General features: G+C 38.4%; 1 protein-coding gene across 1 annotated transcript; it reads left to right on the forward strand.

Annotated features, from left to right (window-relative positions):
- The first annotated feature begins 17 nt into the window (after window positions 1–17).
- Window positions 18–18188, forward strand: LOC113065582 (uncharacterized). Its single transcript, XM_026236934.1, has 5 exons — window positions 18–234; window positions 11054–11230; window positions 11312–11394; window positions 15710–15862; window positions 16751–18188. Exons 1-5 carry the CDS (start codon window positions 36–38, stop codon window positions 16940–16942), a joined length of 804 nt encoding a protein of 267 aa, XP_026092719.1. The 5' UTR covers window positions 18–35; the 3' UTR covers window positions 16943–18188.
- Window positions 18189–18313: the final 125 nt, after the last annotated feature.

Below are 18313 nucleotides of genomic sequence, written 5' to 3' on the forward strand. Positions count from 1 at the left end.
GAGTGGAGATATATAAACCCCCTGGAGCACAAGCCATGCTTTATCCTGTGTCCAGCTCATTTCTGTCTCAGGCACAGGAAACCCCTAAACTCTCTCAGCCTTGCCCCAGCGCCTGCACACACTCTCTCACACACCTCAGCGTGCTCAAAGAGATGAGAATGGCTGTACGAAGAATGAATGAGCTCTGGAAAACGATGGCTCCGGCTTTAATGTTCAGCTTTCTTTTGCTTCACAGTAAGTTTATATAAAGTCTTTTGTAAACTGTACTTTAAGTTTTGTGCCTTACATGCAGCGTTTTATGATTGCACGCTATTTTTATGTTCTTAGTTGATATTCTGTATCATCTATTGTCAAGCTTTTTTATTGCATGGATTTACCTTTTTTCCTCATACTTTTTTAGGAAATCATTCAGTAAGTGGATACATTTTATTTTGAAGTTGTGTAAAAGCATCACTGTTTTTGAATGCTAGTATTTCGGGTTTAAGTGGCCTTTATTCAATTTTACTCTAAAACAGTCTCACCTTGATTGATGTGACAGCCAGCAGTTTGTAGTGTTTACTCAGAGGAGACGGAGTTAAAAGGTAAGCGGGAAAACTCAAACAAAGGGCTCTGGCTTGGAGTGGAGTGGAAACATGCCGTTGATCGTATTTGCGGTCTATATCCTGCTCTCCGTCTGGGTGGAGCTGGCTGAAACATGGGCGTATATGTGTGTTTAGGGACTGAAGAGGTTGGAAAAGCCTGGAAACTGTCTGAGGAGTCTGTTAAGCATCTCCATCCTGTTTTCTGTGACTACTTGTGGTGAAATTGTCCTTTTGAAAAGCAAGTGTATGTGTGGAGTTGTTGTAGGGTGAGATGTGGATCACATCGCTTGGTTTGTGTTCTCTTGGAGGTAGATAGATGGATGTTTACACGAACAGTAAAAGGCATTCTCCTTACAGGGAGTTTACTGCATGTCCGTTATTTCAAAAAGGAGTAAAAAAAAAGCTGGTTTGTTAGTGACGCCCTTGTGGGCAGGTTCAGGGCTGAGCTGTACACCCTATTCCCTTTTCCCAAGAAGTGAGAGTAACACTGTTGAGCAGGTTTAATTGTGGGAAGGTTTGAACACGGAGCAGCTTCTCAAGCTGAAGAGAATAAATATTTACCAGGAAACTAGTGCTATTAAAATTGAAAAACCAAAACATTATTAAAAAAAATAATAATAATTTTCTATAAGAAAAAGTCATCTTAACTACAAAAAAGAGACTTCCATACCTATCCCCAAACAGTAACATAATTCAGTTTTTAAGCTAAACGAAAAATTGAATTAGGCAGCCCCCACCATCTCTTGTTAGTGAATAGAAACTTGCATAGTTAGTCAAAGCTTTAGTGTAATGAGAAGTCTTAAGTGAATCTGCCATACATTCCTATAGTTATCCTCAAGTGTTCTGCTCCGAGATTTTAATAAGAGTAATGTGAAACTGTAAACCAGCTGAATTCATTAGGCTGTAAAAGCCATGCTGCTGTTAAGACTTCAGAGATTGCAAGAAGACATTGTTAAAATGAAGCCACTTCCCATCCCTACTTAGAGACCGCAAAGCACTATACGTTTCCATTCCCACCAGTCTGTTAAATGCTTGACAATATAGTGCAATTGGCACTCCTGTGAGACTTCGCCAATGGACGGTCAGCAATATTGTTGCTATATGTTTTAAATAACATGAAACATGACATGAAAAACTTTCAAATTATGATAACCAGATCAGTGGTTTCAGCCATGTGGAAAGGCAACCACACTCTACAGTTACTGCAGAATTAAATTAGCCAAAGCTAAGTGGCTAAAAGGGGTCAAATTACATGGTATTTGAATGAGGGCTCCAAGGAAAGACTCAGAACATAGAAGTACTGCATTCCAACTGGCCACCCACGGTTTAAATGAGACCGTGACCTCCCAACACAAGTACTGCTCTTTTAGAGGTGCAACCTTCCTCAACCTATAGATGGAAAGGGCAAGGAACGATGATTCACTATGTCTGTTCTGTTGGCAAATGTGTTTAGCTGATCTCACATTCTCCCCATAGTTCCATTAGCCACCCTGAATTTCAGTTACCACGTTTTCTCAAGTTGTGAGTTCACCCATTATACACCCTGGAAGCAATGTGGCATTTCAGTGGACAGGTGCCAGGATAACGGTTGGTGCTGCCCAAGCATCATGGAATATTATTGAATCTGGCTGAGAAAACACCTCCACATGTCTTTAGCTCCCAGCAGATATTTTCTCGGTCCTAAAACTGTTATGGTGGTGTATTACAGTTATATATCTGGATAAAATCCAAGCCCTAGAACAACTGTACCAACAGAAGCCAATTCATCCACTCTGATCTGAACCAACACATGGTAATTCCTGAACTGCCCAACACAGATGATGTTTAAAGGCAATATTATTTCATATGTAAAGTATTTTTATTGCATTGGACAGTACAAACAAAGCTATTTAGTGGACAGCAGATGCGTACTTTCATTAGTTTAGCTACACAAAGACATAGATAATGCACACAGGAAGAGGAAATTCAAGCATGCAAGTGCATCATGCAAGATAAAAACAAGATAAATGGCAAGGGTCACTATGGTGCAAGGAGATAAATGATAAGCTTGTAGACCGCATATCTGTGTACCTTTGTATTGGAACCTTCTCCTTGGCTCATGAATGTGGCAATGCACACTTTGGCCAATAAAAACAAGAAGCTGCCATTTTCTTATGGCCATTAGCTATTGCCTGGCATTCGTCTAGTCCCAGACCAATCCGGTGAGGTAAAATCCTCCAATGAGGTAAAACCCAGGGGTGTGGAGCCTGTACACAAATGCTGTAGGCTTTCTTACATCACTCTGATTTGGGTGTGCTCGGTCTCTGGCTTTTCAGTGATGCATATTGACTGAAACTGAAAGGGTGGAAAACTAAGCAGTTCATTTTCTCATTATGGCTTGATTAGTTAGGGACACAATTTCTGGCAACATTGTTGACTTGACTGCACAGACACTACTGTAATAGAACTGAAATGAGCTGGACGATGACATCAATGAATCAGCAATGAACCGACTTAAACTGATAAACTGACTGTTTCTATTGTCTTCTTGCATTATCAGCAGACATTTTTCAATGTAAAGTTGCTTTTACACAATCTGCATTGTATAAAGTGCTATATAAATAAAGGTGACATTGCTCATCTAAGCAAACAGTAATCATGGCAATCTACATGTTACAAGTCACTTATAATTAAGTATATTGCGCAGAACAACTATTACATAGCATATTATGAACAAATGTAAAATAACAACTAACAGTCATGTTTAATTAGTACATCATCTTAAATGAGACCAACAAGACAATCTCAATATATATCAGGGTTTGTTGTTATTCTGTTAGTCTGTTATTCTGTAGTTCCCCTGGCACTCTAATGCAGTTTTGCTGTTATTGTGTCTCTCACAGCTGGCATGCAGCTTCCAACCGCTCTCACTCTGACACTGCATTCTGGTAATACGACTATCCAAAATCCTGAGTCTAAACATTAGTGTGTAATTAGCCTGTGGTTGAACAAAATCTGTAACGAGTAGTAACTCTAATACACCAGTTGGGCCCAGTCTGCCAATTGGATCATCATATTAGTCAAATAGCAACTTGAAAAGTGATGGCAAAGTTTCATATCCTCAGAAAATTTCATTGTAACCTTCAAGTTTAAATGTGTTCATTTTGATAAGAAACTTATGTAACATGCTTTATGTAGTCATATATTTGTGTATTTTCCATGATTAAGGTAAAAAAAAAAAAAACTTTATAAATGGTCCAACAAAAATCTAAATAAATCAAATATAAGTCAGTAAGTAATGTCAATGTTATTACACATATATAAAATATTTTATTAAAATGTATATTATCTTATATCAAATGAAATACATATTATTAGAAAACTGTACCCTGTTTGTGAAAAGAGCCTTTTCATGAATTGCTTATTACATTCAAACACTGAGTTATATTATTGCTGTGTTTTAGTAATACTCGTTATATGCATGCAAGTTAATGGATAAGTTTGCACTTCTATGGCAGTTTTTGCCATTTTGCCTGAGGAATAAACAGAGCTAATGTGGCTTGGCTAAGCTTCTTGAACCGGTGGGGTAATTGCCGGGGTAATTAATGTTCAGCAAGCAGCACAACACTGGGGCAATTCTACCTAATGTTCCCTAATTGAAAACATAAGATTGTAGCCTTTGCTTGCCATCAAAAGCACAAGGACTTTCTTGTGTCTTTCCTCCTTAACTACCACTTTACAGAGCACAGGGAATTTGTTAAGGTTACCCAGAAACTGATAGAGGGGGCAAATCCCAACCCCAGTTATTCTTATGTGTGATGAGAAGTAAAAAAAAAAAAAAAAAAGGCAGAAAGAAAAAATATAGTCGGACCAACACCCCTACACGTCTTTCAGTTGTGTCCTTTTCTCCAAGCATTGTATAAGCTGAGCATGACAGCGGATCAAACATTGAGAGATCCAGTTACATTGTCTGAATCGATCTGCATGATGATGTCACAGAACAAGAGCTTGGAAATAGTCCATGGACATCTGCAGCCACGCAATGCTTGTGGTGCTGACAGTAAGCTGCAAAAGGAGGAGGCAACTGGCAGTTAGAGGGGGGTGACAAGAAGATGCCTATTTCAGACAGTAGGGGGTGTTCTATAAAAAAAACAAGGTTTAAAGTATTAAAAACACAAGATTCTGCAACATTCGTTAACCAATAATATTTGGTTTGGCCATGAGACCCTTATTTTCATGACCAACTTTTTTAGGAGATTTGTGAAATAAATTTGTTTGTTTAAAAAAAATAAAGCAAAGTTATTTCTCAAAAATTGTTGACACACACACACACACACACACACTTACTTAAAATACAAATAGATTGTAAGAATATGACTAATAATGATGAATAAACAGCCTATAAGAACAGGCTATTAAATAGCAGTCCCAAACTAGTTTTTGTTCGTACAATTTAGTATCAGCCACCACAGTCATTTATACATATACAAAATAACACAAAGTAATAATTACATGCCATTTTTTGGGTTATGGTAACAACAGTTACCATGGTGAATATAAAATACTAACATAGACTGTTAAAGGAACACAACACCAACTCCTCCAGGGATAAACAGTTGAGTTTTACAGTTTTTGAATCCATTCAGCCGATCTACGGATCTGGCGGTGATATTACGCAGTGCCTCATAATAGTCCCAGCTAGTTTGTGTAGTTGTAGCAATAGCAGAGTTGCTAAGATTTTCAGGCTCTGCGTAATATCACTGCATCTGCTGCACCCATGGTAGGGCAGCAAAGTTGCTTGATTATTATGCCGGAATGAGAGTATAAGTTCCATATTGGCCTAGAAAACCGCAACTTTTCATTTTCTGTCGGTCTTATCACACTATGTAACTACAGAATGTTCAAGTTTTTAATAGGAAAAATATAAAAACTCTTTGGTCATTTTTGAGGGAGATGCTTACCGTCTAATCAGATTCAATGATCTATGCTAAGCTATGCTAAAAGTTCTACCTCCAGACCCAGAGATCAGCTGAATGGATTCAAAAATGGTAAAACTCAACTGTTTACCTCTTAGGGAGTTGGAAAATGAGCCTACTTTCAAAAAAGTGGAGTGTTCCTTAAATCAAACATGGAAACTGCTCCTGAAAAGAATGAATATCATACCTTCATGCAAATCATCCCCAGCTAACACACAAAGTACCAGTGATGTGATTTATTGGTACAGTACTTTTATTTCACACGCTGCATGCTCGAGACTTCTCCCGCTTGCTTTGTGATCTGTAAACCCTTGCTTCGAGTGTCTCAACATATTTATTCTTAAAATCTTTTATATAACCCTCCATGGAATATTTAATTCCCACTTGAATGGTGGCCCTGCTGTGTCCAAAATTATGCAATCACATTGTGGGACAAGGTTTCCACACTGACAGCTATTATTGTGAGACAGTGAGCAGCTCAGTTCGTTTGTCCGAGGGAGCAACAGTAACTAAGGGGGCGGGGCTTACCAATAGGTTAATTACATATACGTTTCAAAATGAGTCCAAAGGGCTCAGGAATGGGATTACTGTGTGAATAATTAGCACACTGTCTATAGTTTCTATCTGATATACCTACATCCTGTCTGGCTTGGGGAACATTCCACGCCTGACACTAATTTGAATAATTCCTTCACCCCATTTTTGTTTTGTCAGAAAACAACCGGGCTGTGGCCTCATTGCTAAGTAAACTCTCAGGATCAGTATGCTCACAATTGGAAATAGTTCTCCCATAGTTGGGGTGGATAAAGTGACCACTTTATCCACCCCAACTATGGATTTGCAGTGCGTCAGTTAGAAGTGCCTTTAAATTTCTTTGACCTTTTGAAAAACAACATTTTGAGATTGCACCAACAGTGAATCACAGGGGCTTCCGCTGGAAGATTTTTAAAAATAAACCAATAAAAAAGACAACAAATACTACTAAAAAGTGGAATGTCAAATGAGAAAAGCCAAGTCATCTTTGAAAGTTTTAAAACATAAAACTACCCTCCCAAAAGAGCGATGGATGGATGGATGAATTGATGACAAAATGACAGAATGATAGATAGAATGATAGATGACAGAATGATGTAAGTGAATATATAGAGCTGAGACCTGCTTAAGAGAGGTGACTCGGCTGCATCTGACTCTCATCAACAAGACATGCTCTCTATGGCCTGGGTGGAGACACGATGAGTCCCAGAATGCTGTTCAGCCAAACCGGCTGCAGACGTCAAAGCTCGATGATTAGCACAAAGTACACTGGAAGGAGAATGCTTCCTTTGACATCTGTGCATCTGGAGATGGAGAGAGATGGACTCCACCCTGCTGGACAATACATTAGTGATTATTAGAGTGATTACTGACCCTTTTGAGTTGCCTACATCCATCATCACACTCTTTCTTCTTGCACTAAGCTGTTTATTTAGGTTTCTCCTGTTTCAAGCCGACCCAAAGGTAGGTCAGAGATAAGAGATTTTGAGATGGCCTTCTGTCCCGCTTGATAATCACATCACAGATCTGTGTGAGGACAGAAGAACAAGAGGAGGGCTCTGTTAGGAAGACAGAGAGATTGTCCAAGAGTTCAACAAGCTTGTGATTTAAGCATTAATGGGGGTAGAGCTATTAAAGGCAGATCGCTTGTCGCTGCATTCGTACTGGGGATTGAGTTGAGGATACCACCCAGAAATCAGAGTGAAAGCATACATGCCATTAGAGTCCCAGAAATAAATGTGTCTGGGAAAATTACAGTGACATCTTTTTAGTCTTATGAGTAGACCCATTGGACATTTATAGAGACAAGGATCAAAAAATGACCTAAAATGCTTTCAAGTCCAATTAAAAAGGGTTATCTGGAGTGCTTCTGCCATCTTTCTAGCTCTGCACAATTACGTAAAGATAAAAATCTTAAACCTAAAAACCTTAAACCAAGTGTTAACAGTTGACCCGAAAATGAATATTCTATAATCTGCATAATTGACAAAAAGTAAATGACAGAGTTTTTGTTTCATGGGTGAACTATCCATTTAATGAGGTTCTTACTTTAAAATAACCTTAAGCATTGTATTTGCATTTCTCATGTTTCCAGTGATTCTGGAAGAAGGAGGAGGAATTAACACTCAGGTTTATATCAGAGCTGTCAGAACGTGTCTGGCTAAGCTTACTTACTATCCATTCAGGTACAGCTGAGAGCATGGGGGATTTTGAGAGTCTTTGCCTGAGATTGTCTCATTACATCATCCCAGATGTCCCAGAACACCAAGGAATGGATTAGAGTGATTCACCAATCTGGAGAGCACATTTTGGTCCCTGTTGTATCACTTTCCTTAGGAAAACAATGATTCTGGTCATATTTCCGTTCTATTGGTGAATGAAAACATGCACCAAAGCGGTTAGGTGGAGTACTATCACTCTTCCAGAGATTTGTTTGTGTTTGCAGATTTGACTGGCCGACTTCACACAACACAAGGTTTTTATCAGTCCGCTTGGAAACAAAATTGTGTTCACAAGGTTTAATCAGAGGTCCCCTGTCACTAAGGGACAACATTTTTTTTATTATACCTTTATTTAACCAGGAGGTCCCATTGAGATTCAGAATCTCTTTTACAAGAGAGACCTGGCCAAGGTAGCAGCCAAATCACAACAAATGCATACATAACAAACACTAAAGTACATAGTGTAAATTCCATTTACATGGAAATTCATTGGTTAGTCTATAAGACTTACTCACAAATTGTCACAAATTATCAGTGTTCAATGCTATATGGATGGATGATGGATTCACTGTAGTGTAAGATATCAATAAAACACACCTTGTGGTTATTTTGCATTTGTATTTTAGCAAATAACATCTAGCTAATTTACTTTCAAATCCCAAGTCTCAAAACTATGATGCACTAATTTCTTATAATAATTAGGGCAGAAAGTGTGCAAACAGGACATTGCTAGTGTGCTTGATCATCTGTTGCTGGGAGAGGAATTTTGTTTACTACACAATTAAAGACATTCGTCATCGTACACATTAAAAAAAGAGTGTGCAGCTTCTCATTTGTAGAAACATACAAATACAGAAGTATACAAAGGCATTCATGTACACTGGCTTTGTTTATGTGGTATTAGGAGAAGAGAGAACATTCTTCCTAACAATTATTATATCAATAAACATGTCAGGTTTTGGCTTGTGTAAATGAGCGCTTAGTTTTATTAACATTTTTAAGAGCTGTAGAATGCATGCCCAGTTCAGCCAATTAAAATATATGGCTCGCCATGCACAGTATCAAGCCCGATAGAAGTGCTTACAAGATATTCAGGGTGTTTCTGTAATGAGGGAGGGGTGCTTCAAGCTGTGAGTTCGAGTGAGGCCTATCATGGTGGCCATGCACCCATAAAATCACAAAATGCTAAGATTCACAAACAGAAAATGAGCTATCATTAGGAGATTTCAGCTTGACCAAACACAGATGGTCATTTCTTGGTGTTAACTAAAAAAAAAATTGAGGTTTGTTGTTCCAGCACCGCTGCCATAAAATATAACGGCCATGATATAGTCACACTTGTTGAGACAAATGCAGAATCAGTTTATGATTAGTATCAGAGTATCAGACTCTAGTATTGCTAGTTAGGAAAACACAAGACCACCCAGCATGAGCTCCAGATGGCATTCTAAAGCCTGCATGACAAGTTTGATGGCAAAATGTGCGGTGTCCTAAATGACACCAGATACTGTTCAAGATTTAGAGCTCAGTTGCTATTTTCTACTCTTTGCTGAAAACCACTAAAATGACTGTTCCACATTCAATACTACTTAAGCTCAATTGAGCATTTGTGTACAGTATTTATGGCGCGTTATCACAAGAATTAATTTTTAGTTGTCCTGTTTCCTTAAAAAAAAGATTTTAGTGTGGAAAATAATCATTATCTATTGTGTGTTATTATTAATTTTGAATGTGTCTGTCAAAAGTGAAAAGTTCATTAGTTTTTCTTATAATATTATTTTTAGCAAGCACTCAATGACTGTCGTTTATGGCGTAGTTAGTTGAGGATGCAACACCTAAAACAAACGCGCAAATGAATGCATTCGTACTTTACACCCGGCCACTCACTTCCTGCATTCCACGACTTGAGACATAATTCTTCACTAAAGAGTGTGGTAATGTACAACAAAGACAAAGAAAGGTCTTGACTTTTCGAGGGTGACGTTTATTTGCTAAGTCGGTTTCAGGAGCATTTACCCCCCTGCTTAAGTTATTAATAATGCAGAGTGGCGGTGTGAAACAAAGCACATTTTTTATAGAGGGTTGCTGGCAAACACTGAGCAGCAGTCTCAGGGTAAGGAGGATCTGACACTCTCCACAAATACTGCAAACCCTTATTGACTGCATGATATATAAAATGAATGGGTGTCATGAAAATCTTTGCTAAAATCCAAACTGTACCATTTTGAAAAACTTTAAGTAATATATTTATTATAATTTTGTTAATTATCTTATATTTATTTAAAACATACTGCGCAACCAGTATAGTCCCATTATGAATAAATGACTCCAATGAACCGATTCTTTTTAGTCAATTAAGCCCCTTTCACACTGCACGTCGGACCCGTCATATTGCCGGAACATTGCTGGGTCGCCTTCTGTGTGAAAGCAACCACGTCCCGTGATTGATTCCCGCATTGAACCCGGGTCGGGGACATAGTAACATTGCGGTAATCGATCCGGAACGAGCGCTGTGTGAACAAAAGCCAGATCTAATTCCGTGTCAAAGTGATGACGCACGTTATCGCGCGACTCTTTTACCGACTGTTTTGAAGGAAGATCAACGTTCGCGATGAAAAAATATGTGCAAACTATATGAAGCAGAGATCAGTTAGTTACTCACTTTCCGCGCTGACGCCGAGATCGTTCGCTTGCTTCAGTGAAAGCATAACGTGCCTAATGTTTTCGACTCGTACATTACACATCACGCCCTGATGTCACATGTCGTTACGGGATCTTTACGGGTTGTGTGTGAAAGCAAACACATATACCGGGTCATCACGGGCAGTGTGAAAGTGCAAAATCTAGCGACCCGGGAACAATTGCCGGAACACTTTACCCATGTATTTGCCGGAATGGCAGTGTGAAAGGGGCTTAAGTAACACACAACACAACTAGTGTAGCCTAATTCCTGAAACAAACACTCTTTTGAGTCAGTTCTTTTAATGAATGGTTCAAAAAGACAAGTTACTAGTTTGAATCAGAGTGAGAATTTCATGTCAGCAAAATGGACATATAACTGAAATGAACACTGGAATTAAAAAAAATACCGCTTTGAGCTATTTTTCAAACAAAATAAACGAGAAGGCAATTTTGTGCAAATTTATCATGTTCTTCATTATTTATGTAATATGAAGCTACATAATTCACCAAGGTGAGTTGGAAGTGCAACCTAAAGCTTGTCTTATTTGACATGTTGAACATTTTCTGTGTTTCCATATAGGTTGTTGGGGACAGGACCTTACAATTCCGACCGTTTCGGAAACTAATACAACAGCAGTTCCATCAACACAATCTCCATCAAATGGTTCAATAGCAGATCCAGGAGCACAACCAACTTCTGGAACTGCTGTTCAAGGAACAACAAGCCAGCCAAGTTCTGATAACTTTACTAAAATTGGTATGAGCCCTCAATACTGTCCACAAATTTCTTTTGTTTTTAGTTGATGATACCACTAATTCTTGATTCTTTGGTTTGTAGCACCTCAATTATTCACTGATACTCAAGTCAACCTGACTACACCTCTAACAGGACAATTGGAAAGTTTCAAGGTGGGACAGAAGGTAATACCATTCCTCCATACTACTACTCCAATCTACTTCCAAGTATACAATAGCACTACCATTGCACTTCTCCAAAACAGATGGTTACATAGGGGTTACATAGTTCTTGGTTTAGTACCCATTGTCTTGTTATTTGTTACTGTTTGTAATTTACTTTAAAAAATACTATTGTACCATAGCAGTTCAATGGTATTATTGAAAGAAAAGTACATGGATTTTAATACATTATTTGTACTAAAATCTAGGAGACTACTATAAATATAATTTTATATATGCATATATGCAAAAAAAAGTTTAAAATATTTACATTTGATTCCATTGCTGTACTTACAAAATACATTTCTTTGCAAAGTAATATTGTGTTACTGAATTTATATTTAAATTTACATGTTATAGTAAGGCTATTTCAGCAACATACAAATGTACCCATCTCGTATTTACCCCCAAAAAAATCATCAGAAACAATCTAAACTCCATTATTCAGTATCTCTACTAGACTTTACAAGACCCTCTACTTTGCCGCCCCAAACCGATAGACAAGAGTGACTTCAGATGTTTTCAGTTGCTGTCATCTGCAGCCGTTCATATTAAAAAGGAAGGAAGCTTTGTTTCTGAGAGGATATTGTTTAGTTGGCCAGTTTGAGCTGTTGATGCCTGTGAGCACAGATTAGGGAGATCCTGTTTTGTAATTTGCTATAAATAATCCCTCTACACAAAAGATGAATGAGTGGGAGTGAATAAGGGCTTCCTCTTACTGCTGGCATGTGATTATGAACCCAGGAAAGAGGTTAGACAGAAGCACTGGTGGGAGATCTGAAACCGGTGAAAGTACTTGGGTGAGATGATAGCTGCAATAGGCACAGGATCAGTATATATATTTTTTATCATGATAGGCATTGGTTATTCTATCATGGCTCCATAGGATGAAATATATCCCACACATGTGTTGTGAAAGGGAGGGAGAGGTGGTAACCCACAAAGACTCCTTCATGTTCACTTCTTCTTTTTGTTTGCTATATGAAGGGGTAACAACTTTGTACAACAGGTAAGTTTGGTGTAAGGTGTGCATGTCAGGAAGAGTGCAAACTTTTTAAATTAGGAAAGCATAGGGTGTGCTACATATATTAACAAAACAATAAATGACATATAAATTTTAAATAAAATAATTAATTATAAAATAAAGTATAATATAGAGCAGGGGTCACCAAACACAATACTGGAGGGCTGATGTCATGCAGAATTAAGCTCCAACTTGCTTCAACACACCTGCCCTGAAGTTTCAAGTAGGGGTCAGTGATATGGCAAAAAATATTTGTTGCTTCTTCCATTTCTCTGCATTTTCAGCAAGGTCTTTTACAGTCTTCTTAACCCTCTCAGGAAGCTGGTCGACTGGGTCACAAGGCCATGGCAGCCTATCGCCACTGTGTAAGTCATTGCTCTCCCTAGCATTCTGCATATCGTGACTTTTTTCACTCGTAAGCCTCCTGAACTGCATCCTCCCAAGGCACTATCAGCTCCACTAGCATCACCTGTTTGCTCATCTTGGACAAGGTCTGGTCTCAATTTGGTTTGCGCTATAGAAGTGGGGAATTGCAGCCACCTGTCTACTCGTAATGACCAGTCACTTCCACTAGCCAGGACTGAAGTCCTGTGCTTAGAAAAGCATTTCTGCTCTTCCTGACCTGCTGTTAGAAATTGGACTGGCTGACTCTTAAGGCTCTAATGCCTCGTGGCTACCAACACCCTTGCTCTTTCTGTGTATTCTGCCATCTTTCGTAGCACCTGATCATGACACCACCTGTAGCGACCCTGAGCCAAAGCAATTTTACACCCGCACAAAATATGGTGGAGGGTTCCCTGAGCTGCATTCCATAAGACTTCTTCAGTCCTAAACCTCTGTGCCAGGTTAACGGGACTAGGAAGTGTGTCATAAGTTGATCTACTAATAAAACTTAACCTGGCTTGGGGAATTCTCCAAAGGTTGCTCCAGCTTGGAGCCTGCCTGTACCTCGTTATTGGAAGCTGAAGATCATTTCTTCCAAACAGTGCTGAATTGGAAAAACATTGAGGCAGACCAAGCCACTTGCGGATATAAATGGCAGCTTTGCCACTGTTGTTGCTGCATCTTCAGCGGCCACATCACATGTTAGTAAAGAGTGAACTGGTAGCACCAAAGTTTGTACTTGCCAGAAAGGTAGCTCTGGTCAGTTCTCTTAAGGCCATCCTTCAGTTGAGTTATTACTGTAGTTGCCATATGCTTGTCTGTGAGCTCAGCTGAGTACTCTCTGCCAAAACTTCTTATTGGTTGCTCAGAGTGCACTGGAATTCTCTCCCCTGATACTTGGAAAGAAATTGTATCCACTCGCCTACCCTTCCAGATTGAGAGACTTAGAAACTTGGCCATCTAAAAAAAGTGAGAAAAAAAGTGTTTATTACATTTGAAATCTGGATATTTATCTTACAAAAACGCAGGGGTTCACTACAGGGGGCCTTTATTCACCCCCAGAGCCATGTGAGGGATGTTTTATTACAGATGCATGCACTTTATTTCACTTCTTCTGAACAGTTGACAACAACAAACACTCGCTTACCCCACTTAAAGGTTTGGAAGAGCAAGGACAATTTTTAATCTAACTTTGATTGGTTTATTCTGAAAGAGCAAAGTCACATACACCTAGGATGCTTCGAGGGTGAGTAGAAGAGGGTGGACGAATTTTCATTTTCAGGTGATGTAACCCTTTAATTCTCAATCTGGCCCAGCTCATCAGATCCTCCAGCCTCTTGATGAGCCACTCTGTGCAAGCTGCTGTCTGGAGTAGGATTGTGGTGTCGTCCATGAAGCATCGGAGGGGAGGCAACCGAAGTCCTGCACTATTTCGTGCTCAGATCTTCAAATTTGCAAAATAGCTTAGAATTATGTCTATAACACCAGTAAGCTCATAGAATAAGTCGAGGGCAAAATCAATCAACTGATGTGGGCCAGAGCCATAGGCATTCTCCAAATCCATCATGTTGACAAGTTCAAGCGTGGTGCACTTGAAAAATACATTTCTTTAACTAGGGTTAATAAAGAAAAAAATTACTTGAATCATGTTGTAGTTGACTAGTTAAAAATCAAGAATCAGTCAAATGTTCTGAAAAAAATTGTGATTATTTTTTAATTTTTTTTTGCCATATTGCCCAGCTCTAATTGCAAGAACATTGTTTAAAAAAGGCATTAAAGTGTGCAATACATTCATTTAAATTGTATTTAATTACAGAGGTGTATTATGTCACATTTCACACTTCTATAGTAAATTTTGTTTGTGTGTGAAGACGCTGCAGGCCATGGCATAGCACAAATCATTGAATGAATGTTCAGAGCAGTACATTTCAAAATTCAAGAATTTTCCATTCTCAGGGAGCAGGAAGCATTGAATGCTGTGTAAGGACCCTGTCAATCAGAACACAGTTTATGCATGGAGCATCTTTTTTTTCGAACCAGCTGGTTATCTGTAGATGCTAAAGATAACTTAGTTCAGTAGCCAGGTGCTGTTTGACAGGCTTTTTACTGTGTGCACGCTTTAAGTGTACGAAAAGCTAACTTTTGTGATTGTGAATAAGTGCAGTGTCCTGTGAGTGTAACTCTACCGTTGAGTTAACATTTGATGTAAGTCATGTTGTAGAGTATAGAGAGATGGAGGCACCAGAATTACTACTGATACGTTGTGCACTCTAGCATACTACTATATTTCTTTAAAAAAAAAAGCAGATTGTGGAGACATTTTAATCATCCACGATCAGAAATCATGTTATCGCACACCCAAGTATACCAATTAAGACCTTAATTAGCTTTTTCAGATGTGTTGGTAAGGGTTGGAGCTAAATTCTGCAGGACACTGGCCCTCCAAGACCGAGTTTGGCGAACCCTGATATAGTCTCATACCAGTATAATGTAGAATATGAAACATGGATATTCATTTTAAGATTTGCTAAAGTTCCAATTTCACAGTGTTATTAAATCATCAGTGTTTCTAAAGACTACTTTTCATTGAGCTTTAGATGAAAGCAAAGGTAAAATGAGCATACACAATTAAATATACAATATCTACCAATACCAGTGGCTTAATTTGTAATCAGCTTTATTTGATCAAAACAGACCTAGGACAAAAATTCCTGCTTGCTGTTAGGAGACACCCAAACTGAATCAACATCACTTAATCAGATAACATACAAAATATGACTCTGTTGATGCTGTTGAAAAATGCTGTTGAAACCCCCCAATATTGAATCCCTCTTTTTGTTAACATCGTGGTGTTTACGTGTTTTTCTACAGACAAATGAATACAAAGAAGAAGATCCCACCTCTGGATCTTCTCCTGCTGTTTTTGTGCCTCTGCTGGTGACCGGGTTGCTGCTTGCTGCCCTAATAATTGCCATATACTACTACAAGTACCATTGCCAAACCAACAGCAAAGGCATGAAACTGGTGAGTGTCAGACTTACTGAACCCCAGAAAAAACATCCCATTCATTAATATATAATTTTTTGAGGATGTGATTGCATGTTCTAACTCAACACTATGCAAACCTTTGAAGCAAATTTACACATTCATTCACTTCTGCATTTCCACCATGAAGTGTTCCAAATCAAATTACCATTTTATGCACACATTTTAATTGCAAGTTCATTGTACAGTACATTGCCAAGTTCGTAATTAAGAAGGAAACAATTGGCAGCATATCAGAGCAGCGCAGTTCCTCCAGCACTTGCCTCATCGAAAGCTCAGAACCACACAACACATGCTGGTGAAACACTGTTTCATCTCCTCTGCCAATAATTCTAAGCGGTTTTCCTTCTCTGTTAAATGATGTGAAATGATGAAAGTGAAACCAAGTGCACTCTCAGCAGACCTCTTACAATGAAAACAATACTTACATTCATAGAGCAGGATTTCATAAGCCATATGCTGCTCAATAAATGCTTTAGCTTTGAAGATGCATCAGAAAAAAATATTCCATCAAACAAAAATGATTTTACTGAAGTTATCATATTCTGCTCAAAGAACACCATGACCTTAGTTCAAGGGTCTAAAAATGAAATTCTCAACTTTTGTAGTTTAGTGCACTCATACGAGTCAACAATTGTGTCATTTGTGTCTATTGTTATTCATCCCAATTTTAGAAGAAACAATCTCAGTTAAAGCTGACATTTAACAAAAAGTCCATTAAGTCTCCTGAGTTATACATTTTATGCTCTGGGGATACCCCTGAGGTTGACTGTCTTTGCAAACGTAAAAAATAATACGTAGTACAACTATTTAAATAATAAAAGAAAAAGAAAAGAAAAATATTTGCTTGTATTTTGTTTTCCACAGGCTGAGGAGTCTTACATGGCTGGCGAGGAGAGCCAAGGCAACACTCTTGTGTCTGTGGCCCCGCTAAATCAACCCGAGCCCCAGGAGAAGCCAAGTCTTAACGGAGAGTCACAAGAGGCAGTGAAGGCCCAGACTTCTCCTGCTGCCACCAACGGCCACTCTACTACCAAAACAGCAGACACTGAGCTGTGAACAAGCCGATCTGCCACAAAGGGTCTGGGTGCTTAAACTCAGCTCAATCTACTGCATATTGACCTTGACCGTAGGAAGGGAGAAAAAGACTGAAATTCCCACATTTATATGTAAATATGACACAGCATGTTCACAAGGAACAACTTTTGAGGTGCAGTTAAATATATGATAATAATAATAATAAATATAAAAATGGGATAAAATAACTGGTCAAGTAAACCTCCTTCCTATCTAAAATAATAAATGTAAACGTGTCAATGCTAAAGACCTTTGATGAAAGATTGTTGTATGTTATGAAAGCAGTTGTAAGTGCCAGTTATGACAGTGGTGATTTATAACAAGAACATATTGTTATAAATTCAATCAAAATATGATGCAAAAAAAGATCATTTTAGTCCCTTTCAGTATAATACAGCACTAGTGTGGGGTGGGGAACTTTCCCATGAGTCATTGCTGGCGTCCATAAGAGCAGCCAGGGCTGGAACGGAATGCCAGGAGGATCCTTGCTCCTGTCCCAGAAGTCCACAGCTTTCAGCTGAGAGTAAATCACATCACACCATGAAGAAACATTTTAGAATCCAATTGACGTGAGTTGTGTTTTTGTTTGCGACAGGTTGTTTGTGTGTTTCTAGACTGTATGAAATGTTTTATATGTTCGTCTTTGTGTACAGTAGGATTTGACTAGTTAATAGTCTTGTATAATTTTGTTAATATCACTACATGACAAAGTAATTGTTTCTGGAGTTGCTGAGTATGAAAACTCTGTTCAAGCATAAATGCATCAACTCCATTTCATTGCTGCAAACAACACTTAACATAAAATCATACCAATTAGATATGTTGCACAAGTCCACTGTTGCTCAGGGTGACATTTAAATGTTATCTGACATTTCTGAAGTAAGTTACAGCTTTACCGTACATTGTAAACAAGTATTATACTCTTTTTGTAATATTTTTATTCTTGACATTTAGATGTAGTGTTTATAGACTGAATGACCTGCCTTAATTATTAGACATTTATTGGGTGGGTGCATTTTATTTTGTATCTACGTTTGCTACTACACAGTAAAAAAGCCATAAGGCAAAGACATTATGTAACTGGATGCAGCCATAAAACCCTGGATCATCGCTTTTGGTTATAATAAATTCATTCCAATAGAATGAGAAAATTCGGGTCAGATTTTGGTGCTAGGGTTACTGTATCTCTTGAAATAAACTAACAGAAAAATTATATGTTTTAAATGTATATATCATGTCCTTTATTTCAACTATGACAACTATATGAACAACTATTCAACTTTTTAACATTCTGGTGTTCAATCATAGCACTTGTGTTAAGAGAAAGCAAGTCAGTGTTTGTCTTACTGACTG

This window comes from Carassius auratus, chromosome 48 (assembly GCF_003368295.1).
Source record: "Carassius auratus strain Wakin chromosome 48, ASM336829v1, whole genome shotgun sequence".
NCBI classification, from domain to species: Eukaryota; Metazoa; Chordata; class Actinopteri; order Cypriniformes; family Cyprinidae; genus Carassius; species Carassius auratus.